Source organism: Mesocricetus auratus, unplaced genomic scaffold (genome assembly GCF_017639785.1).
Source record: "Mesocricetus auratus isolate SY011 unplaced genomic scaffold, BCM_Maur_2.0 Super-Scaffold_100013, whole genome shotgun sequence".
Classification (NCBI taxonomy): domain Eukaryota; kingdom Metazoa; phylum Chordata; class Mammalia; order Rodentia; family Cricetidae; genus Mesocricetus; species Mesocricetus auratus.
The window spans coordinates 36,808,663-36,834,021 of NW_024429196.1; the positions used below are offsets into that span (position 1 = coordinate 36,808,663).

General features: G+C 37.3%; 1 protein-coding gene across 11 annotated transcripts in view; it reads right to left on the reverse strand.

Moving 5' to 3' along the window:
• Ryr2 (ryanodine receptor 2) overlaps positions 1–25,359 on the reverse strand; it is a 575,348-nt gene that overhangs the window by 99,664 nt on the left and 450,325 nt on the right. For all 11 annotated transcript variants that reach the window (XM_040755590.1, XM_040755588.1, XM_040755595.1 and 8 more), the window contains 9 exons: positions 24,680–24,801; positions 19,197–19,246; positions 12,653–12,713; positions 10,949–11,187; positions 9,008–9,089; positions 6,629–6,759; positions 2,814–3,134; positions 925–1,165; positions 25–112 (listed from right to left, as the gene is read on the reverse strand). In XM_040755590.1, coding sequence (XP_040611524.1) covers positions 25–112; positions 925–1,165; positions 2,814–3,134; positions 6,629–6,759; positions 9,008–9,089; positions 10,949–11,187; positions 12,653–12,713; positions 19,197–19,246; positions 24,680–24,801 — 1,335 coding nt within the window. The remainder of the gene's footprint in view (positions 1–24; positions 113–924; positions 1,166–2,813; positions 3,135–6,628; positions 6,760–9,007; positions 9,090–10,948; positions 11,188–12,652; positions 12,714–19,196; positions 19,247–24,679; positions 24,802–25,359) is intronic.

Sequence of the window (25,359 nt, forward strand, 5' to 3'; positions counted from 1 at the left end):
GTTGGCCACCATTCTCATACTTACATGGGATTTGGACCAGAAGATGAAGACTTCAGCCACCATTCGAAACAGTTCCTCCGCTTCTGGGTTGGGCTCCTTCAGCCATTTTGCCCTGCAACATGTGATAAGCAGATTCTCAGTTAAAGTTAATTAAGAAAAACAAAACATCCTCTTCCAAATCCTTTCCACCAAAGTATTTTTGAGAGAGAGAGAGAGAGAGAGAGAGAGAGAGAGAGAGAAGAGAGAGAGAGAGAGATGGGGGAGAGGATCCCTGCCTAGCCTGAAATTTGCTATGTAAACCAGGCTGAATTTAAATTCATAGAGATTTGTCTACTTCTGCCTCTCCTGAGTGCTGGGATTAAAGATGTGTGTAATGACCAGCTTGGCAAAGTCAGGTTTGTGGGCCAAAGATTTCATAATGGTTGAAAGGTTATCACTGTATCATTTAAAAACTTGTAAATGCTATAACTGCCCAACAGCTTTTTAAAGAAAGAAATTAAAAATAAAAAGTTTAGTTTTATCTTGACAAATGATTGCTTTATAATACACATTCACACATATTATAGTATGCTTTGTGTATGCATACATATTATTTATATACTGTATATAAAACAATTAAAGTTCATTTTCTTTCTGTATAATCTGCAGACTTGTTCATCTACAGCTCCAGTCTGTGTTATACAAACAGAAATAATATAACAATAAATATGTTACTTGCCAAAGCATAAAAGGTTTGTGCAAACAATACTTAGTGGTAAACTGAAATTCCCAGTGAGAATTAATGTATGCTTTAATATTTTGTTATGTTATAATCACAAACAAGCTCACGACCTAGGTGTCAGTGAACTAAGTTCTCTATATGAACAGATGAGCCAAGAAGGTCATGAAGGACTTGGGTAAATGAGCCACTTTTGTACACTGTACCTGTTATAATCCACAAATCGGATCAAGAGTGGGTAGAAGGCATAGAGATCCCTGGCTAGTGTGGTAAATTCATCTAAAATGAGCAATTCAGCCTCTGACATGTCCCCTCTGGCCTCGGCTTTCAAGTGGTCTTCCTCAGATACTACCATGGCAGCCTTTTTCTTTAGTTTCTCCATCAAGGGCAAGAAATGAGTTTTCAAGAGCTGAGGTTTCACTTTGTTGATGATAGGCTGTGAAAACACTATTTGGAAACAGAAATTAACATTCTTCTATGAAAAACACCCATTAAATCAAGATGAGCTGTTAACATGATAATAGGAGTGGGATCCCACACCTTCTCTCTCAGAGCTTCTTTAAGGACAGAGCCAGGTCTACCATTTTTCTAGCCACAAACCTAGTTGCATAACTGATGTTTAAATACAATTACTGGATTCAATTCAGTGTACTTGTTTTTAACAAAAGATTGATGACTTAGAACAAAATAAAAAAAGACTTGTAATCATATATGAAATCAGTATTATCACACAAAATGCCCAGATGAAAATGAGTCTTCCAGTTCTTTCATTTTTAGAAGATAAACACTCTCTGAAATATCATGAAAGACCTGAGGTCACAACCTGACCTCATGGAAGGGTTAGATTATATACAGTACTGCTGTCCTAATTAGCATTCAATAGTAGTTCTAGGATTGCACATTTTTAAAGACGGATTTTACCTTAAAAATTATATAATATGCACATATGTATACAAGTATACATAAACACATGCATTGGGTAATATATATGTAAGAAAAGTTTTAAAATCAACCTATTCAGATCACTGAAACCCTAGTATATTTCTTTTAGTTTTAATCAACAGATAAACTCATTAACTCATAATTCTTCATTCCATGTTTCTTTTAAAATGTTGCTTTTTTCTCTATATAATATAATATAATGAGTATTTACTAAGACATAAAACATTGATAAATCCTGAATGCTTGGAGAAAATGTAATACTTTGGTAAGAGAATAGAGAGAAACTAATTATTCATGTTCCAGCTGTTGGCTATTTAGACTGCTTCCAGAATTTTAATATTTAATATTCCAGAATACTGCAAAGATAAACTGAACTGTTCATATCTATTTCATCTTTACTTTCTCAGACTGTTGTCATAGGAGAATAATATGAAGATAGGTTGTTTCAAACACCAGCGTTAGTTTTGTCTCTGTCTACATAACTATTATTGGTATTACTGATCATTGTTTCTTCTGCTTGTAAAATAGTCTTATATACAAACAAATAATTCAGGAAATTGTCAATATTAACTATGTAATGAGTAACTCTAATTGTCAATTTGATACAACCTAGAATCACCTGGGAAGAGGGTCTCAGTGATGGATATTCTATATTGAGCTGGCTGTTGGTCTGTGGGGGATTCTTATAATTAAGTTAACTGATGTGGAAGACCCAGTCCATTATGGGTGACATCAAGAGGTCCTGAAGTATATAAGAGTGGAGAAACTGAGCTGAGTAAACTCAAGCAAGCAAGCATTTATTTAATTGCTTACTTACTTATTTTTGCACTTGATGGATTTGATATGACTAGCAAATTTAAGCTTTCACCTCTGTGATATTCTTGAAGTGATGTTAGCTTACAATTCCAGATAAAATACTCTTTCTCTGAAATGATTTTTAGTCAGGATATTTTATCATGGCAGCAAAAGTGAGACTAGGGCAGGTAGTGAATGGATGATCATATTCGTATCTCCTTAAATAGCATAACAGGACTAAGCAATGATAGCTTTGAACACAGAAGAAATCACTGGATATTACTGTGGGAAGTTTCTAGCCTTCAATATTTAAAATCTTCTCAGGAAATAAATAGGGTGCTTTCTTTCTGCTTCTTACCTGCTAAGCGTTTCATCCAGGCTCCTTCGTCAATCCCCAGGTTGTTGTAGATGATTTTGAGAATGTTGCCAAGCAGTGTGTTCATGTGCTCAGAGTTGAGAGCTGTGCAGCACATCTCAGCTCTCTCTGGGTGGTTCTCAGGACCATGTTCCCACCATCGTGACATGTAGCTGCACAACATGGGCAGTACAACCTCCATCATGTGTGGCATCTGAGTGTAGCGGATACCTGACTCTGCCAGCTCTATAATCTCAGCCATGAGTTTCTCCAGGGATGGTATATTTGGGCAGACATCTTCCACATTTGCTGGTAAGCTGAGAGCTAGAGAACACAGATACAATTGGATTGTTCTAAATGCAAGAACATGTACCATGTGGCAGGCTTGACTGTCTCAAACAGACACCATATTTCATGTTGGGCTTCAAAAGTCAGCTAACCTTACTACTCTTCTCCTGGCACCTCTTCCTTTTATTTTGACTGTAATTTCCAAATTATTTCCTAACCCTAAGATCCTACCTTGTGGACAGGTGCTCTGCCTACTCCACAGAAACTAGAATAGCCATTCTTTCTTCTTCTTACTTCTTTCACTCACCCTTTTCAAGCCATTTCTGTGTGGCCTTATTTACTTTTATTCCGTCTTTTTAGAGGAAAGGGATATTGAGGCACTTCTCTTCTTACTATCTTTCTGAATGATTTTCCCACCATAGGACTTTGCTCAGTTCTCTATTCCCAGCCTTTTCCTCTTGGGCTCCTGGACAGTCATATCTATAGTTGTGCAAATGTCTTCAGAAGTTCTACTTTCCAGGCATCATTGTACAAGAAGTAAACTCAGTTTTTCACCACAGAGGGAAGTCATGACTTCACATCCATAATAGCTTACTTGTTGCTAGACATCTTTTCCCTTTTGCTGAAATGCCTTCCTTATCATCACCATCTCTAGTCTCAGTGACTCTCTATTCATTATAGCACTGTCCTTAACTCCCTCCTTTCTCCTTGCTGAATTAGATCTCGGCTTTTTTGAGGGTCCAATTTTAGCCCCTTTTTTCTCCACTGATATGTTTGTCTTGACAACTACATCTACTACTAGTGGCTTCTGCTTGCTATAGCCCAATCCTTCAAAGTTTTATTTATTCATTTTTTTCTGTCTAATCCTAACATTTTTTTCAGGTTTCACTGAAACACAATGGGTTTAAACTTTTCACTTCCTCTCCAGCATACTTATTCAAAGAAGGTACTATCCAATCAGCCATCCTGGCTATATGTAGATGATCCTTCCTTAGCTCATATCTGAAATGATTCTCTCTCCAGGAAATCTCATAACCACTTCACTGCCTAGTCTTTGCAATGGGCATTGTCCAGTCACACTGTCTCTCTAGCTCTCAACGCAGCTAAGCTGTGCATTTATTTCCCTTTCTACTTCCAGACTAGATCACCACAATACATCATTTCTTCTCTGTAGCTGATGAATGAATCTTCTTTGCTATTGGCTTGAGTCCCTACTCTTGTTTCTCCTCCTTTGGTTTCCCAGCCTTGCTTCATTGTCTGTTCACCTCTCCTGGGAGCTATCTCCAGAAAATGTGAAATGTTTGACATTTTCCCTAATGAATCAGAGTTTCTGTCTTCTTAGTTTCAAGACTCATCTTGAATTATGTGTATTAAGTCTTCCAAGGGGCTCTAGGATAACATGGCTTTCTGGTGTTCAGTAGTCTTTATTCTGAATTCTATCACTCATGTCTATCAGCCTCTCTCTCCTCTCTCTCTCTCTCTCTCTCTCTCTCTCTCTCTCTCTCTCTCTCTCTCTCTCTCTCTCTCTCTCTCTCTCTCTCTCTCTCTTTCTCCCTCCTATAAGCCAGAACTCCCTGAGGGACAGAATCAAATCTTACTCTTCTTTATATCATATCTCCTCCATTTACCATAGCCTCACAAAATGATCCTGAAATGACTGACTAATGAAATCATAAAGTTTAATTCCCTTTGCTATGAGAACAATATGTTAGAGAAACCTACGCATGTAAATATTCTTCTTACACTATTCCTTATCTGTACAGAGGTAATAAATCAACTTTTTGTTGATTCTCAGTCAAATACTAATGATTCACAAAGCCTAAATAAGATGACTCTATATTATTACACAGAAAAATTAACAATTTGAACTTAACCATTTTTGCTACCTACAAATATAAAATATGCAAATATATTACTATTGCACATTCAATACATTTGTCTTTGCTTTCATTTATCATATGAAGTGAGACTGACAAAATAGCCAAGTTAAATAATAATTATTTGGGTCACTAAACATTCTTTACTTAGTAAGCCTCACTGAAAAACAATAGTGTAACTAGGTCACAGAGAATCAAGTTCACAGATAGGTGTGCATGCCACGTTTTGAGAACATTCTAGGATTATTAGAAATCAACCAAAATCCAAAGACTTAGGAAAAAATAAAATATAAAAATTCCAATCAGAGGGCATCTGTGACATATTCAGCCCTTGAGAATTGACCTTGACTATTCTAAGAAATTGTCTGGAGGAATAACTAAAGTCTACTTACTTGCCATTCAGCTCAACTCACATTCCTGTTACTAATTCTAGCAGGTGCTCAAAGGTAGATCTCTGAAATCATCAGCAGGGGAGTAAATGTCTTTTCAGTTGCAATCATGAGCAAAAATAGGGATATCTATGCAACAAACAATCAGGTTTTTCTGCATGGGATACCATACACATTTTGAATCTGTGACACTGAATATATATACAAACTCATGGATCATAGGAAGAAACAACTTACATACAGGTATTAAGTTGTTGGCTAAGTTTCTCAGAACCCCAGTTTTAAGGTATTTTTAATGATACAGGCTAGGTCAGCTAAAGAAAAATAATTTTAAAGTACATGGATAAGATGAACAAGTTGTCAAGTTGTCATCTGACATTAGCATGAACAGTATGGCATGTACATATATACACATACATTCTAACACACATAAACACACACACAAATAAATGTTAAAATAAATTAAAAACAATGAAGGGCATAAATCTATCAATAAAATAAACAATGATAACATGACCCTTCCTGACTTATTATACGACAATTACATAAGAAAGGAGATCAACCTATTTTCTTCACATTTGCTGATTATTTTATCTGCTTTGGTAGAATATTCACTTGTCTGTGGCTCATTAATTTAGAAGCAATTAAATAAAATTTCCTTCAGAAACATTAGAGGAAGTACACATTTTAAAAAAGAATGCTAAATTATAACACTTGGGATAAAGAGGGGCTGGAGAGATGGCTTAGCCATTAAAGGCTAGGCTCACAACCCAAAATATAAGAGAATAAAGATGCTTGAAGATTATAATCTGAAGGAAAATTAACCACTGTATTATAGGAAACCCTTTATTTACTATCTGTGCCTATGCATAATCAAGCATACAAAAGATTAAAATTATGTGCTTAGCCCATATATGCATAGATTGCATCAAATTATTACCTACCTCATCTACCAGTCAAGGTAAGAAATCACCCATGCCCTGCCTGTTGCAGCCAATTACTCCTCCTCCTACTCCTCCAGAATCTAGGAAAGGAAGCTCCTCCGGTAATCAGCGCTCATGAGCAACCTCACTCAAGCACACTACTTCCCTATAAGATCACTACCTTGTAATTTCAGAAGTAAAAACTTCTGAATAAATGATCCCATCATCCCAAGAAAAAAAAATGTTACAGGAAAAAAATGTACACCATCAAGACATAGCTTCATTTCTCAAAAAACAAACAAACAATAACAACAACCAAAAAAGGCATAGTTCTGTGTTACCTGCTCTCTCCCGTGAAGACCTGGTATTGTAGATGGAGTAAACATTATGTTTATCCAGGTGGGTTTCCAAAAAGGCTATAGGAAAGGCACCAGCAAAGGCAGCTAGGCATTCTCCAAGTGCAGATCGTTGCCTACAAATGCAAAATGTTTACTGTTTCCAGCTGAATAACTGAAGAAGTTACATTAGAATTGGTAGATTTAACCTACAAGAGGTATACCAATATACCAAAAAAATCCCTTTGAAATCCAGGTTTGTGGATTATATGCTTTGGTGACCAAATAGTGATCCATTGAATAAGAGCTAAATTGTCTATTAGCAATAACTTTAAAATCAGATTGACAGAAGCAACAAATCATCAAAATGAGAAACTCTGCACCTTCACTCACAAATCTGAACATTTTCTTTCCTCCCTGACTGCCTCTTCTTTTCTTCCATTTTCTGCTTTTAAAATAAAAATAACAAGGAGAGAATTTCTGCTACTGAATTAGTGGATTCAGAAGTGTAAAAATTTGAACTAAGAATACTGACTATGTTTAATCAAATTTATCACGCAAAAAATTTAATAACCCAGCACTTGGGAGGTAGAGGCAGGCGGATCTCTGTGAGTTCAAGGCTAGCGTGGTCTACAGAGCGAGTGTCAGCATAGGTTCCAAAGCTACACAGAGAAACCCTGTCTCAAAAACGAGCAAAAGAATAATAATAATAATTTAATGATAGCTCTTTGATGTTAAAGTACACTAAATGGTAAAACTTCCACTATTACTTTCAATTGACTTATCATTTATAATAAGAAGAAAGAATCTAAGATGCTTCATTGATTGTGAACAGAGCTTAAAGTCTGATAATGTCTCCTTCATTCTTCCCCTTTTTATTAGTCATTTGCTTAATCCATGGCTTTGTTGGAAACTTAAGCTGTTCATCAAAGAAAGACTAATGGGAAAGTTGTTTAAGCATATTATAAACTTCCTAAAAAGGATATAAATATTATAAATGTGACTTACATTATTATAAATCATTACATTATTTTACTTTTATGTATTTTCCCATTTGCATTTTAATTATGTACATCCATGCATGGATATGTGCATGTGAGTGTAGGTGCTCTTGGAGGCCAGAAGAGGGCCCTAGATCTCTTGGAACTGGTGTAACAGGTGATTATGACCCAACTAAAGTGGCCATTGGACACAGCATTTGGGTCCTCTGCAAAAACAATATATACTCTAGCCTCTAGACAATATTCTTATTGGGTAGTTTTAAATATCCCAGACAATTAACATGCCTAGTCACTTAATGATCAAGATTTTTTTGGAAAAATGTGTCATCTGGTAAGTTTGTCACTATGAAGTCTTATTAGTTATAAGCTTTAAAAAGTCAGGTTGCAAATTATCTATTCTATATTGTGTGGTTACTTAAAATATAAGTACAATCTATCATCATGACTTGTTTGTGGATTCTGGCTTCTCCCAGGAGATTCAAGACCCATGATGGTGGAAAACTAGCTTTTTCATTGTTCTGCCCTGCATCTGGCATTTAACTAATATATAATAATCAAACAATAGAATGAAAAGCTAAGGAAGACTAGAACTGGTATTTGAACATTTGCCTGCTAAAAAAAAGTATGATGTATGCTTTTGACACTACAAAACTAAGGAGAAAGAACATGTATGAGGTAACTGGCAAATGCCATTAAACAAAAATCCAAAGTCCCCATGTATAAAAATCTACCTGCACATAATAGATAAGAAAAGAAAACTGATAAAATTAATAAATACATATGTCAAAGTAAACTCAGAAGAAATAGTAACTAAGGAAAAATTAAGAAAATGTCTTTGAGAATAAAATCTGGATCCTGCTACTAAATCTGCAGTTAAAGAGAAAACTGAGTATGTAGGTATTTACGTGTGAGTATAAACCAAACCAATTTTGTGGAAAGATAATGATGAATCATAACTGTTTGACATATAAATGCTCTTAGCTGTGAATTTCTAAACTGGTTTAGGAAAATAATCACGAATAGATAGCAGGTCAAATGCTAAGTTTGAGTCAGTTTACCTGTCATAGCATTTGACAATGGTGAACCACTTCCTTCTGAAATGTGAGAAAGAAAATGAAGCTGGCTTTAGTGCATTTCCAGCTTACTTTATATTTCTGTGGGGAGTGGGCAGGCATGTGGGAATACATCTGGAGACCAGAGGTCACCACTGAGTCACTTCCTCAAGCACTCTCCATCCTAGTTTTTGAGTCAGGGCCTCTCACTGAACCTGGAGCCAACCAATTCATCTAGACCGGGTTGTCAATCAAGCTCCAAGGAGCCTTGTATAAAACAAAGAGTTTTAAGGTGCTGTTGTCATCAGTACCAGGCTGTTTTCAGATCTTACCTTTCCACATAGATGCTCTTGCTGGTTCCTAAGGCATACAAGCTGGTCAGAATTCTGTAACAAGACACTTGCACATCCTCCACTGAAAAAAAAAGAAAGTTTCCATTGAGAATAAACACTTATATAACAGATGACCCTGAGAAAGTGTAGGCTGAACCCAGAATTCCTCACTAGGCTTTGGAAAATGCTAAGCAAGAACACATTTATAAAATAAAACATAAAAGCTTCTTTTAAAAATTCTTCCCTGCATAAAGGGAGCTGAAAACACTTTAAAGAATGTGTTGTGATTATCTAGATTAGTGGTTCTCAACCTCCTAATGCTGTGACTCTTAATACAGCTCCTCATGCTGTGGTGACACAACCATAAAATTATTTTTGTTGCTACTTACAACTGTAATTTTGCTACTGTTATGAATCATAACATAAATATCTGATATGTAGGATATCTGTTATGTGACCCCTATAAAGGGGTCATTCACTCCAAAAGGGGTCATGACCCACAGGTTGAGAACTACTGATCTAGAACATCCTCAGAAACATTTTTAAATAATTTCTCTGTATATTAAAGGAAAAGACTTGGCCAAGAATAAAACAAAGCACAAGACTATCTTGAAGGATAAGGACAATATGTCAATTCTGAGTGTTGTTATGGGGAGAAAAAAATATTCTGTTTTCTATAAAGGTTTGCATGGTCAAGGACTTTCAGTTCACACAATTTTAAATATAATAACTATCTGTTACCATAACTCACAAATGATATCCACAGTGATCTGACACCCAGATATAGCCTTCTGGATATTTTAAAAATTATTTTTAATTGGGAACATGCTTATCTATCTGTCTGTGAGTACGTGTATGTTAGTACAGATGTCTGCAGAGTCCAGAAGCCTGAATCCCCATAGAGATGGATTTACATGGGTTTGTATGCATCTGAAGTATATTTGTGAAACCAAACTCTGGTCCTCTGCAAGAATAATATATTCTCTCAATCACTAAACCATCTTTGCATTCCCTTCCTACAGTATTTGACATTAGAAAACTCAAACAGAAGATCTAGTAAATATCTTTAAATCATTGAACAACACATGCTTCAAAGGCAAAGAAATCAAATAAATGAGGCTTTCTAATTCTAACCCTGCCACCATGCCAGGTCAGACATACCATATACAGAAGAAATTATCTTTGATATCACACCTACTTCCATCTATGTTCTGAGCCACAAGCAATGCTCCTATTGTGGAAAATGAAGGTTTTGCCAACACTAAGGAAGAGCCACTGAATCCCACATTGCACTACCTATTTCCTGGGAACCCGACCCTATGAGAGTCTCTAAAGGAGTGTCAGCTTCCCTAAAGCTCCTAGCTCATCCCATGTTCCTATGAGCAGCCCCGCAAAGAATCGGGACAGCTCAAGTGTTCATTTTCAACACAACCTTGGGTATTCTGGGAACAATTTTTAAAAATAACAAAAGTTCTGACTCCAAATCAGCTAATTAAATATCTCTCAAAATGACACTAAAATCTATCAACAGAGTTATTTGTACTTCTCATAATTCAATGTTATAGATACTGCATTTGGCTCAGCATATTTCATATTATTTGGTAGAATAATTCATAGTCCAGTCAGAAATCTATGTTGAATTCAGAAACGATTTGAAAAGATCTAATGTGGCATGGCTTTATGTTCTGAATAAATTGAAAATAAGCATTGGAAAGGTGCAACGGATTTATGGAATTTGATGAAACCTGGGCTTCAACAGTGCAGAAGACACAAACTAAAACAGTGACTTTACTCTGGGGCCATATTCACAGACCTTTTCCTTAAGAATGGTTTGTATAATTCATAACCCATCTATGCTGTCACATCTGCATGCAGAAGTATGTTGGGATGACCCCAATGGTGCTAGTTCAAAGCCAGCTCATGAGGACCACATTTACATACATATCAGATCTTCTCCAAACTGATGCTGGCCAATGTGTTCAAACAGGGATGAGAGCATGGGCAACAGTGCCACAGTGGTGTAGTTGATGATCTGAGTCACCCCTTTGGGCTGGCTCCGGGTGTGAGTAAACTGGCCCTGCTTAAGGTTTTCCATTGTCTTTTCCAGATCCTCTGCTGCATTGTCCAGAAAGGCCCTGAGAGCACTTTTCACACTATCCAGGCCCGTCTTCATCACAGTCCTGGGAAGTCAAGAAGGGAGAGATTGGGTCTTCTAACAACAAGAAATTAAAAGATAAAATCTGCTCTCCCCCATCATGCTACCTTTCTACTATAGTACCCACCTAGAATATATTTAACTTTTAAAAATTTTCATTGGCATACATTAATTATACATAATAATGGCTTTGTCATGACATTTTCACATACACACACAATATATTTTGAACATATTCACCTCCAATTACCCTCTCTATTCCCCTTCCTCTGAATCCTCCCTCTTTCCAGAGTTTTCATTTCTTTACGTGTGTGTGCTCACATGAGTATAAGCATGTGGCTATGTGATGAACCAATGAGGCTATAAAGGGCTACCTACTGGAGCAAGGGAAAGGGATTATTTATAAGAGTAAGGGCAACTTAGCAGTGGCTATACCAATAAGGAAAATGTATCTCCTGCCCCTAGAAACCATTAGCTGCCTATGAATCCTCTAGTAAGGGAGGACCTTAGTAGCTCCTTCCTCCATTAGCAACTGTACTTCATTTTTTATAAAATCTAAAATAAGTCTTCTACATATCTGCAGTTATAGGAATGCTGTTTGGCCAATCACTTTTAACAAATGACTTCCCTTTGAAGTCAGTAAGGATCTGGAACACAATAATGCTTTAGTATTTCTGTCAATGGTCTGAGATTCCATAGCCAATATAACAGCACCTTCCCAGGAAGTTGACTAATCCCATATCCAGTAACATAAGGACAGCTGTGAAAGTTTCTTTCTGATTGCAGTTGAACAATGATGCCCAGTGCTAAACATTCTACACTTCCAAGAGCAGCAGACACAACCTCTTCTAAAGAAGCCAGTGAAGGCTTGACTTCTTGAGAAGTAACAACACAGTTCTACTGCTCCTGGAAGGGAATGGATGTGTATACTCTATCTCCTTCATTTATTACAGAGACAACTCCATAAAAGCTTATGTCACAGACTATTGCCTAGAAGAGACACGAAGGGACTAGATTTGCTTTTATGAACTAAGTCAATTGTTAGAAGGTAGCATTAAGCATGCTAAACAAAGAGATGACATACTTGTGCACCATTCCTGGTTTGTGGAGCAGAAGAGCTAGCACACTGACTTGGGGTTCAGTTGGCTTATATACATCCTATCCCATCTTAGACATTACTTTACAGAATGAAGATGAACCTCTCTTGCATTTCACAAAATCATGTGTGATTATGAATGTCATGCACAGGCACCACCCCTGGGAAATAAAAAGGCCCCTCAAACTGTCTGGCTGCCATTACTCTTCACATGATATATTTGCAGCTGCTAGAGAAATGATTTGAAGTCTAAATAATCTAAAAAAGCAAATTATGATGTATCAATAATTTATAACATTTTCGCTAGTTCCAAAGTGTTCATGAAACCACCAAAATAAAATCAAGACATGTCATAATCATATCAATTCATTTAGATAAAAATGTGTGTTTTTACCTTGCATCCAAAGTCTGACCCAGAATATGAAGACAGTTCACAATTGAGGTAGCATCATTCCCTGAAGGGGAAACAAAACACTGCATGAATTCCCTTCAGAATTTCTTAACCTTCTCCTGCCCTATTAATATATGTGGTGCAAACACTGGTTAATTCACACAATTCAATCATAACTTAATGAAAAAGACTTTTGAAGACTAAAGTTTGAAATCATGCAGTTTCTCTGCTTAAAAGTGGTTATGCAAATGTAAGTGGACAAGCAGTGGAGCATGTCTTACCAGATAGCAGACATGCTCCAGAAGCATTCGAAAGCATCGCACAAAACTAAAGGAGTTTTTGCTGAATTCCTCAGATACATCCCTCCCCCACACTAATGCACTGTAATACATACAGTAAGAACACTTTTAAAGTCAGCACATATACTTTCTGAAATGAGATGAGCTAAACTCCACCATTTTAATTACTACAGGACACTCTGCTTTATTTCATTCAGTGACCACAGTGAGAATTAATATGCCTGAATTCTGATGTGGCAAGGTGGACTGATTTATCCAAACTTTGTTGGTCTCTGGCAAAAAGGGAATCAACAAATGAATTCTTTTTAAAAATTAAAACCAGATTTGGGAGGTCTGGGCAATCTATGGGGCCTCTGGCAGTGGATCAGTATTTATCATTAGTGTACAAATGGACTTTAGGAGACCATTCCACATGCTCCTAGGGATGCTCACTCAGCCTAAACACATGGGTGAGGGCCTAGGCCTTGCTCAAAATGATATGACAGATTTGAAGATCCCCCATGGAAGGCCTCACTCTCCTTGGAGAGCAGAAAAGGGATGGGATAGGGGATTGGTGGGGGACAGGGGAGGAGGGGAGGGAGAAAGAACTGGGATTAACATGTAAAATAAACTTGTTTCTAATTTAAATATAAAGTAAAAAACTAAAAATCAAAGATTGGCAAAGCTAAATAGTCTTGTTTTTAAAGAATTTTATTTTTAATTATGTGCACATGTGGCTATGTGAATATTTGCATGCAGTGCCTGACCAAGCCAGAAGAAAGTGTCAGCTCCCCTTGAACTGGAGCTACAGCTGTTTGTGAGCTGCCTGATGCAGGTGCTGAGAACTGAACCTAGGTCCTCTGCAAGAGTAGCACTTGCTCTTAACTACTGAGCCATCTCTTCAGAAGCTTAAACAACACTCTTTTGCACTACTCAGAATGTAATTCTTGAAAACAATGAGATTTATGCATTTTGATTGCTATTTTGTATATAAAGTACAAAATTATGAGTGACATAAACAGTGTGTGTGTGTGTGTGTGTGTGTGTGTGTGTGTGTGGTGTTCAGTGATGGGTATTTATAAAAATAAAATGATGATTCCATTAACAAATAATTTGACTTCCAAAATATGGTTAAGCCATATCAGGCCTTGTTCTATATTTTCATCACACACACACACACACACACACACACACACACACACTCCTTAGGATAATGAGTCATGAGTCAATGTAAGTTTTTGTAATGCCTGAATCTTATCTTCTTTAAACAAAAACACATCATCAAATATCCCACTTACATATACATGGAACTGGATAATCATCCTGGAACAGGAGTAGGCCAATTTAAGCTCATTGTAAGACAAAGACACTCTCAGTTCTAGATAGACATTATCCTCAGAGATGCTTGGGGCTTTAAAGGGACTTCTTTTTCATAGTCTCAACAATGCTCAATAAGCCAAGCACAACCTGAGCCTTTTAGGGACAGCATACACAGACTAATTTTCTGATAATTCCTGATGGGGGATAACAAGGATTATTCAAATAAATGAGGCATTTGAAAGGAGACATCAAAACTATCAATGTAAACCTAATCTTCTAAGAGGGAGAGATTAAAAGGAAAATTTCTACTAATTATGTCATTTACCATTTACTTTTGAAACTTGTCCAATATAAATTTAAGATTCATGCACTAGTGAAAATTAACTACCCTCAACTGGAAAGAAGAAAAAAAATTCATGAAATAAGTAGCTTCCTTTTAAATATCTGATAGTTTTGTTGTGCCAATATCCTCCCAACTAACATTGTGGTGAATTGTAGTCACATAGTGTGTTCAGGTTTGGGGCTACTATGAGGTCACACCAAAAGAAGTTTTGGATAGTATGTATGTATCTCATGGCAAACTGCTAACTTTGTAATATTTCTAGAAGTTTCCATGTCAAAAATTTGATACATTCTCCCCTGACTCGGAAAAGTATCTTGGGGGACTGAGTGTCTTACTAAGAAAAACATTTTTCCTTAATAATTTCCCCAAAATAAAAACAAAATGAAAGATTATGTTATGTGAATGTATGTTACCTGTCTTCTCTACTAAGATGAGGGGCTCCTTGAGAGCAGGATCTGATTGGTTCATTCATTCCTTCTTTTATGGGGTATTGTTAAAAGGACATAATGTGTCAAGCCTCCTGCCTAGCCCCGTAAGGACAAATGGAAGCCAGAAGGGCAGTAATTTACTGCATTTAGTGAGATTTAAGAAGGCAAGTGTTAGGGGTAGGGAATCTCATCCCACAGAGTAATGATGGCACCAAAGACCCTGAATGAAAATGGATGTGACACACTGCAGAAGTAGAGGGTTTGCTAAGAAAGCTGAGGTGGCATAAGGAGCAAGGGAAAGCATGGTGGTGAGAATGGATGGAGTGGCGCATGTGGAAGCCAGAGCGCAGGACTTGTGAACTCTGGTTATTCTACAGACATGGAAGGCACTGGCCATGCAGGCTGGAATCTGAGGAAGACATGACTGCATGTGACACAGAATGGGTACAGGGAAATCAGATAGCATGGGTTCTTTGGTCATGAAGTAGCATGGGTAAAATTCTTTGCCGATTGACTTCAGTGTGACAACAGAAAAGAAAATTTATTTCTCCATCTTCACATCCTAAGAGAATGTCTCACACACAGCAGACCCACAATGACCATGTTTTCAATAATGCATTTGGAGTACTAGTTTTTTCTTTGTGTGTGCAAATAATGGCCTCAACAGACCTTTCAGGCACAACCCTGTGACATCATCCCTGAGACTGTTCTGCTTTCATATCCTGCTCCCTTTACCAATGACTGAAGGATTTAATGTCACCAGTAAGATTGGGGATGCTCTTGCTGTCTTTAAGTTAGCAGACAGAATTCCTATCCACAAAGTATAGAGACTAATAAAGATGAACACAGAATTTCTTTAGCCAACATTGGGCTCTTAGACAAATAAGATCCTCTGTCTTGTTAAACTGTCTAAGTACTATTTGCATCCCAACTGAATTCCCAGAATTATTACCAACTTAGAGCAGCAAACAAACACTTCAGAGTTCAAATGGGAAAGCATGGATTTAAGAAGGATGGCATTTTCTTTCTCTCTCCCCCACTACAATTTACAAAATACTATGCTGCATTCACCAGGATTGTATAGTGTAAGCATTCATCCTTGACAAAAGTGTCAGTACCATTTTCCCACATAACATAAAATGCTTTAAGACCCTCAGAATAACAGTTCAGAGTGTGAGAGCTGTTGGGTTGGTATTTTCTATGTTGGGGGCTGTTATATAAAAAGATTTTTAAAGGAGATCAAAGACAAATGAACTATGCAGAGTCAGCTTTTTTGTATAGTCCTCATGGTTTGATGCCTCAACAATCTGTAACTACTAGAAAAATTGTAGATGTGAATTTAATTCGACAGATAATACGGTCTAAATATCCTCAGTACCTACCAGATCAGCTCATTACAGTATCCCCAACAGCAACAACTTGGTCTGTTTATTGCTCTCCCCTGCTTGACAATGCCTAGCTATGAAAGGTTAATGTTAATCTTTTTGTGTCTATGGTTTTGGTACCCATTATGAAACATAAATAGTTCATGGAGGTTAACTCTCAACTACTTATTAAATAAAGTCATGAACTATTTTCAAGTATGATTTTTTATTTGTGTGTATGTGACATGTGTTTGTGGGTGCCATTGAAGCCAAGAAGAGGGATATATTGAAACTGAAGTTTCAGAGGCCATTACCTGCCCAGTATGGGTACTGGAAACTGAACCTGAGTCCTTTGCAAGAGCAGTACATAACCTTAACTGCTGATCCATCCTTCTGGTTCCAACCCCTACATTTTTCTGAACCAAGGCAGTATATATAACAGAATTGATAAACAGCTTATTTACTGCTGTAATGCAAAAAACCATATGAAATACATATGAGATAGAGTAAAAGGACTAAGAAAAGAATAACATGAGTATATGCAAGTATCTATTTCATATTTGTTTATGTCTCTTTAGTAAAACCCATCTCTGATGCAATGGGCTATGAAAAGGTCTTGTGCATCTACTTTAAGTAACTACACCTTGTACTATTTTTTATTTAATTTGATTCACCTAAGTAAGAGCTAAAAAGATTAAAATAAACCTAATAAATAAAATCAAATGGCTCAAACTAGGATATGAACACAGCAAGTTCACAGTTTCTATAATATCTTAACATTCATTAACTCCTATTAAGTTTAATAGGCACAAGGAATCTCTAAGATTGGTAGTGGTTTTAAGCCTATCACAAATACAAAAAAGTGTAAGTTTAGGCATTCAAGTTTCTTGTCCCAATCATTCAGGGTGATTAATTCCAAAAGCAGCATGTACACAGTTAAAGACCAGTGTTCTTTCCTGGTCATCAGATGAGTCAAAAGCTGGGCTATAGTTGTGCTATGAAAGATTGTATGCAAAGACTTAAACATTCTAGTAACTAGGCAAGTCTGCATTACAGAGCATGCTTGATTGTTAAAGACATCTTCCAGATTAATGGATTTCAAATACTGCATCTAACTAGATATTAAGATTACACAAGAAAGAATAATTTACCCCTGTATGGGAACAACGAAATATATTACTATTTATTATCAGTTACCCTTAGATGATATACTTGAAAGAAAAATGTGATTCTAAATAACAGGAAAAGCAATCCTTGCTGATGAAGTGCCCATGGAGCATTCCTTTAGGAAAGTTTATCATTTTTAAAAATGGCATAATGGAAGTGTCAGGAATATTGGAATCATAGTCTTGACCTGACAATTAATTAAGTAGATTATAATTATGGAAAGTTTCTTGTGTTCAAGATGTATGTACTTTATAATATATATGGGATGTGTTAAATTTTCTTACAGGGGAACTAGTGAGATAAAACATAAAAAATAAGATTATTAAATGGATGGCCAGCTAAAAAGAGCATAATGCAGTATTACGCTTTCATTGACAGACAAGCCCCCATCAGAGCTATCCATAATTAGACAGTACGCTCTGATGACAAGGGGGTGTTCAAACCTGCTCTCACTTCAAGAAGGTTGAAGAGGATACGAGAATCTTGTCTGAAGAAGTTTCACAGGAATTGTTGTCTATTGATGAGAAGTTAGACAAAAGTGGTTAAGCACAAATTATTCTGAAGATGACTGCCCTGAAATTTTTAAATATCTTTAAAATAATGTAAAAACCCAGACAATTTATATGAAATATGAGTTAACTGATAAACATTCAGTGTACTGAACATTCCAGATCAAGAAGTATATGGTACATTAGTAGCTATTTGTAGCAAAATCTATCACATTTTACAAATTTTAATAAGAATGTATTATTCATGCCTGTCTCTGTGTATGTGTGCATGTGTGTTTGTGTATGTCTGTAAGACAGTTTATTCACTTTTACTTTCACAAAAAGACTTAGTTTCTTTAGTCATTCATAAAAATATAGTTAAATTGAAAGAATTTTTAATAATTCATCTCTAAAAAATATCCCAACATTATCCCCTGAATCTAGACAGCAAAGGACTCAAATTTGTTTTGGCAGTTTATATAATCAGATAAAAGAAAGTGAGTGACTGGAATATGGTAGCAACTGCCAATTCTTAAAGCTCCAGGTAGGAACAGCTGCAAAGTTGAGTGTCTACCCTGCACAGCTATTCAGGAGCATGACCTTCACCCTCATGGACAATTGAACACATCAGAAAATGGCTAGGGTATGGTGAGTATTGCTAGAGAAGCCACTTTGACCAAGCAAAGCTCTTGGGCTCTATGGTCCCAATTACCAAGCTCCAAGGTTTAGAATGCAGGAGACAAATATATCTGTAGATCAAGAACATTGAAAATAAAATCTGAAGTTCTAGATTTGGATCAATATCAGCTTATTCTTTAATCTTCCAGAGCCAAGCAAAAATCCAAGAGCCTCATTTCATTTTACCCTTGAAATAAAATATGACAGAACTTGCCATTTTCATTCATTTGTCTTTTTAATTGAATATGATTCAGTTTTCAGTCATAAATAGGACTGGCTCAGGAAAAGACACAGCCCTCCATTTTGCCATAGGTAATGTTACTTATATACAACCTCCAGGAACTTGTCTGGCCTATGATGGCCATGCATGCAGCCATGCAATCATGCATTCATGCAACATAGCAGCACACAACACAGTGCAAAATTAGCAAAGAAAAGCCCCTGATGGCCATGCTCAGAAATTTCCCATGGGTCTCCTTACCAAACAGTGAAATCCTATGCCTGACAAGAACTCCAAGTTTGCAGAACAGGCTGAGGACAAAAGAAAAACAAAAGGAGAAAAAGGGAGGGGGAGGGGAGGTAGAAAAAAGACAGCGGGAAATTAAAACTAAATCAAATAAGATGAGAAGAAGAAACGAAAGAAAGAAACACAAACCAGCTGACCTATGAGCCGGAAAAAAGCAAACATGATGTCACGCAGAAAGGCTCGATTCTCGGAGCAGGATGTGGAGTAAGATAGTAAAGAAAGAATTTCTGCGTATCTTAACAAACATGGTTAAAAAAGCACATATTATAAGTAAAGAAACAAACTAAAATAGAAAGCAAAGCTCATTAATACAGAAGCCATCTCTATAAACCTCGCAAGGAACAGAACTATAGAAAAACCACAAGAAAAGAGTTTAACTCGATTTGCCCAAATACACCTGGTTATTACCATAGGTTTTGTTTACAAACAGAAATATGGTACTTTGAGCATAATTTTACTGTAAGTTTTAGTGCTCCTTTATTGGATGAATGTCTCTTATAAACACTACTATACTCCTTATGCAAGTACCAAGCATCCTATGGATTTAGACTTCATGAATTAGAAACGGAATCTGAACTGATTATCTGATGGTCAGTCAGAGGAAATTATAGGTGTGATAACCAGAAGGCTTCTTAACTATGATTGTTGAGTTGAATGTCTTTCTTACTTCCCTACCCTGGGGTACCAGGGAATCCACAGCAACTATCAATGGGACAATTCAAGCAACTACAGCTTGTAATCCACAGTCAAAATCATAACCTCAAACATACTAACCCCTCAGTGTAGATTCATGAGCTATGAGAACAGGTATAGCCTCTGCCTCTTGACCCATTCCTAGCCCTATGGCCTCCCAAGGGTCCCTCTTCTAAGGATACTCTTTGCCGATATTGACTGTTAAACATATTTTCTTCTCACTGTCCCTAATCCTGTCCTGTAGGCTCAGCTGATGCTGTACAGAGTCCAAGCAACCTTTCCTGATGTCCAGCTTCTCCACTGACACTGCCATCCCCAGGTGTCCCTGCTGATGCTCTCAGGAACCACCCATGGAGTTTCACCAAGGCACTTAATACAGCAGGTCCCAGCCTCCACTCTCTTCTTTCTCTCTACTCTCTTCTGAGCCATTCAGGGAAAGAGCTCTTGTCCTAGTCAGAACTTCCTAGCAATCTTCCCTTAAGGATTGTGAAGGTCTACATAATCTGGGTTCCTCTGGTGGGATCAGCTGGATCCTCGATGCCCACACTCTCTGGGAAAGCTCCTCTCTCCCCAGCATCAACTCTAGAAACCAGCCACAAGGGAAAATAAAGGAACTAAATCTGGGAAGAAGGAAGGGATAAGCCTCACCTTTGTGCGCCAACCTCTCTTACAGTAAATTCCAACCAGATGTGTCTGTACTACTTCATATCAACATGGATTAATTGTTTTTTAATGTATTTGTTGAGGGTTTTTTTCTTTTGAGACAAGGACATGCTACAAAGCCCAGGCTGACTCAAACTACAAAGGGAGCCCAGGCTAGCACTGAACTCATAATCCAACTCAATCTCTTCCCGTGTGCTGAGATTACTGGCAGGCACCACCACACCCAGCTGGGTTTATTTATTGATTAAATAATTATACGGGATATTTTGTAGCTTTTCCAAGAAAATGTTCATCTGTTCATGTCTGAATGAATGTTGGGTTTGAGGGTATTACTTATAGGAACAAAACATTTCAAACATAAAGATCTCTGTATGTATCTCTTAGGTGTGAGATTTGTCATTGATACGTACATTATGTGTACTATAATTTTATTTACTAACTTTTTTAAACAAAAGCAATCCCGACCAACATCCCTCATCTACTGAGCTTCACAGTGGCTTCTAAATGCCTTCTTACCAAAGACAGATTTACCTCTCTGTAAAGACTGACAACACAAACCTAATGTAAAGCCCTGTGTGGCTCCATCCTTGCCTGTGTTCTGTTAACAGGACTACTCCTGATGGATCCATACTTAGGCTGTTTGGCTCTCTTGGAAACAGAACAGTTCTGTGTTTCTTTTCACTAGAGTCTATTCATTCAATGTGCCAGGGAAAGGTCATTCTTCCCCATCTTACTGCTCACTAACCATGTATCTTCAGGGTTTAGAAAAACAGGCATCAAATGCTAATTCCTCTAAGAAAGTAAATTTCCCCTATTATGCCATCTATCATGGGGGCAGAATCCTGGGCAACTAGGACTTGCGATTGTTATAAATCACAGCCCACACATCCCCTTTAACTATAGCCCATGATTCTGCTGTCCCATAAGTTAATCTTGGCAGACATGATGACCCTGACTTTAGACACAATAAATGTTTAGGAAAGAATTTTGAGTGCTAGGAAATGAGTATAGAGAGTATCTCACGGAATCATTGGTTATTAAATAGGGAGAAATTAACTGAGACAAAGGAACCTGCTGCTAGAAACAACCATTAAATATGAATTAAACCATAAATATGAATTTAAACTAGTATTGCAGCACAAACAATGCATTTCAATGTATCCTAGTCTATTCTTGATAGCAAAGGTCAGGGTTTAACATTTATTTTACTTAATCTTACTCTTTCTTCTGTGCATGTGTGTATGTGTGTGCATGCATGCCTGCCTGCCTGCTGTCTGGCTGACTGTTGTCTGTCTGCCTGTCTGTTACCTACATGTCTGTGTGTATGCCTGCCTGTCTGTCTGCCTCTCTGAACATGCACACACAGACACACACGCACATACACAAAAAAGTGTAAGTGCTGGCAGAGGACAGAAGGAGGCATGGATCCCCTGGAGGCAGAGATACATGTGATTGTGAGCAATCTAATGCAGATTCTGGGAACCAAAGCCCCATCCTCTGCAACATTAATGCATATTCTTAACCATTAAACCATCTCTCAAGCCCCTTGATCTTATTATTTGTTCATTTTACTTAGTTAAGCTGTAATACTTAACTCAAATGGTAAAAACTCAGACATCTGGAAATCCATCCCTGCATCTCAAATGCATTAGTTGCTTGTATATTATTGTCATGATCTCTGCTATTGGCTTTTTGGGAACATATTTGTATCATCAGATATTTGTTCTCATTTTTAGAACACACAAAATTCATCAAAGTATCTATAATACCATGTAAAAGAAACAGCTGTTAAAATTATGCTTACTTCTTATTTGTCCTACATATGGAAAGGTAGGTTCTTCTACAAGCTGGGTTAATAATATTTTTAAATACATTTTATTATGGTCATTTCCCCAAGTTAGACATCATTAGTCATCATGATTTTTAATTGCATAGTATATTTCATCTACCTATATGCCCTAACTTCTCTTATCTGTTGGTTTAGGTATGAATTTCTTTCTCTGAGATTAACTTCCCATGGTAGACACTAAAGCTCCATCATGAAATACTTTACTTCTATTCTGGTTTAGTGTGTGTGTGTGTGTGTGTGTGTGTGTGTGTGTGTGTGTGTGTGTGTGTGCGCGCGCGCGTGCGCACGCACGTGCTGATACGTTTCAAAAGCCTTTGTGTTTCTTTTCTGGGAATGCTAATGGGAAAAGTCATTTTTACCAATTCTTTTTCTATCAGGTAATATTAAATGGAAGGTGGCATCATTGAAAAAAAACAGTATTATCCATTAACAAAAGTTGTCTAGTGGCCTTCTAGGGCATTACAACTACATCACTTGGTGATAGCACTAGTAACCTATTGTTCTAACTTTTTCTCTTAGGGATACAAGATTGGTTATAAATAATAGGCTAATCTATTTCAGGGGTATATAGGTTTATGGGTTTTTTCAAGCTTTATTTAAGTATAATTAGCAAGTGAAAATTGTGTGAAGAGTATACAGCTTAGTGTTTTGGCATCTGTGTGTTGTGAACAGTTAACATTTCCAGGGGTAAAGCTGATATCTACTAAAGATAAAGACTGAAAATAGGAAAAAATAGAATTCGTTGTGGTTTATTTGCATGTTTTCATTGCTTTCTCTTGGTATACTTTATCTTGGTTTACATCCATCAAGTGATATTTATATTAACAATGTCCTTGAGGAAAAATGTTTCTGTTATAAACAGCTAAGTGGCTCTAGAAGAAGCAGGAGATTCAGAGTTCACCATGCTTCTTGGGGTCTGGGTGCCTCTGGGCTTTTTAGCTGCTTGTGTGTTTTCTCAGTCCACAGGGACATGGACCCAGAGACATGGATGAACAGCCCTGATAAATTCTGTAAGACTGTCCTTTCCTTTCTAGGCAATTCAGGAAGGAAGGTCATTCCCATGTTGGAAGGGGTGTGGTCTCACAGTGGGATGTGACCCTGAACTGCCTCCCATCCTACTGTGTTCTCTAGTGTGTTTTTTCAACTTCACAGGGAGATTGGTATTTAAGGAGGTAAGACAGAGACAGAGAGAGGGGCAGAGAGAGAGAGAGAGAGAGAGAGAGAGAGAGAGAGATAGATAGAGAGATGGGGGAGGGAGGGAGAGGGAAAGAGAGAGAGAGCACAGTGGCATTGTGTGATCAGAGAAATAGATAATAAATGTTAAATGACTTGGTTCCACCCTCTCACATTATTCAAGGCTGGACTCTAACTCCTCTCTACCACTGACGGTAGGATCACTCAGTTACACCTCATTCTATCTATGAAATGACCATTCTACACATCAGGAACGTCAAGGCCAAGAGAAGTGCTCTTCACATAGTTTAATCTCTTTTATGGAAATATTGCTCAGATACATTCTAAAAGCTTGGGATAGTTGTGAGCAATGTGGTGCCAGAGGTCTTCATGGCCGCTAATCTTCATGTAGACTGGGTCCTAAAAGAGTTTTAATAAAACACACCCCAGAAACACAGTAGAATCACACATGAAAAAATAATCTTTAAATAAGATGTGGATTTTAAAACAAATAAGGCATTTCTAAGATGCCAGGTTGAGAGGCACAAGAGAAAACTGGAAGGTATGCTGTGTTTTGTCTTTTCACCCAATTACCATGATGGGGCCATGACTTACTTTAAAGTTTTAAAAAAACTAATAGTCTATAAGAAGGGCATTACCTTCTTTAAATAATGGAAATCTGTCAAAAATATTAGATTGTCAAGAAAAAAATCAAAGAAACTAATGCTCAAGATATATTTTTTCCAATAAATACCAATATGGAGATTCCTCCTCAGTCTTCTTGGAGACTCTGACTGTCACTTTTGCTGGAGATAGTACCCTTATGTACTTTGTCTTTAAAGGTGTTTTGTTTCATGTCAGTGTTACCTTTAAGCAGCAAGCTCAAAAGAAGATCTGTGTCTAACATACACATATGTTAGCTTGCAGAACCTCTCCATACTAATGTGAGACTCAGAGGAGGTAACTCTCCTTCTAGCCCTACTCAAGGTCCTGGGGTTCTCTGACCTAAATTCAAACACAAAGAAATCAAATATAAAGCTTTAAGGCCATAGCTCTGTACCTCGTCACCATCTCCTTCTCTTTGTTGGATGCGTGTCCTCCGGTGCAGAGAGGCCTGCTTGCAGCAGACAGGAAGTACAGACGATGGTTTTTGAAATACTGATCAATTAATGGAAGAACAACCTGAAAGAGAGGAAGGGAAAAAAACAGATCTATAGAATGGACTACTGAGGAGATGGGTGTAAGAGCCCAGAGCCCACAGAGATCTGTCCTTGTGTAATACTGAACCCATGCTGATTCAGTAGATTCATCTACATGTCCTCTGTCATCTCCAGCTCATATATGTGTGCATATGTACATGCTTGTGCAAGTGGGTGGAGCAGAGTAGGATGTGCTGGGACATAATTATGAAGAACACAGCAGTTTTGAACAGTTCAGAATTATTCTCCTATTTTCTCAAAATGTTGATAGTGCTTGTTTAGCGGCCAACTAGCTCTCAGATTCCCAGAATTACCACACACTGAGTCCCTACTGTATGTGAAAACTGCCAAGGATGTAGTATCATGCTGTTTGTTCTACTATGTACTGTGTGTTGTGACTGCCTTTATTTCTGCTTTGTAGATGTTAAATGAAAAAGGAAATAAGAGACCCACTCAAAACCACACTGCTGCCTGCTTCCCTACACCATGTATGTGGTATGTGCCTTTCTCAAAGCCAAGGTATCCACTCTGTTCAAATCTA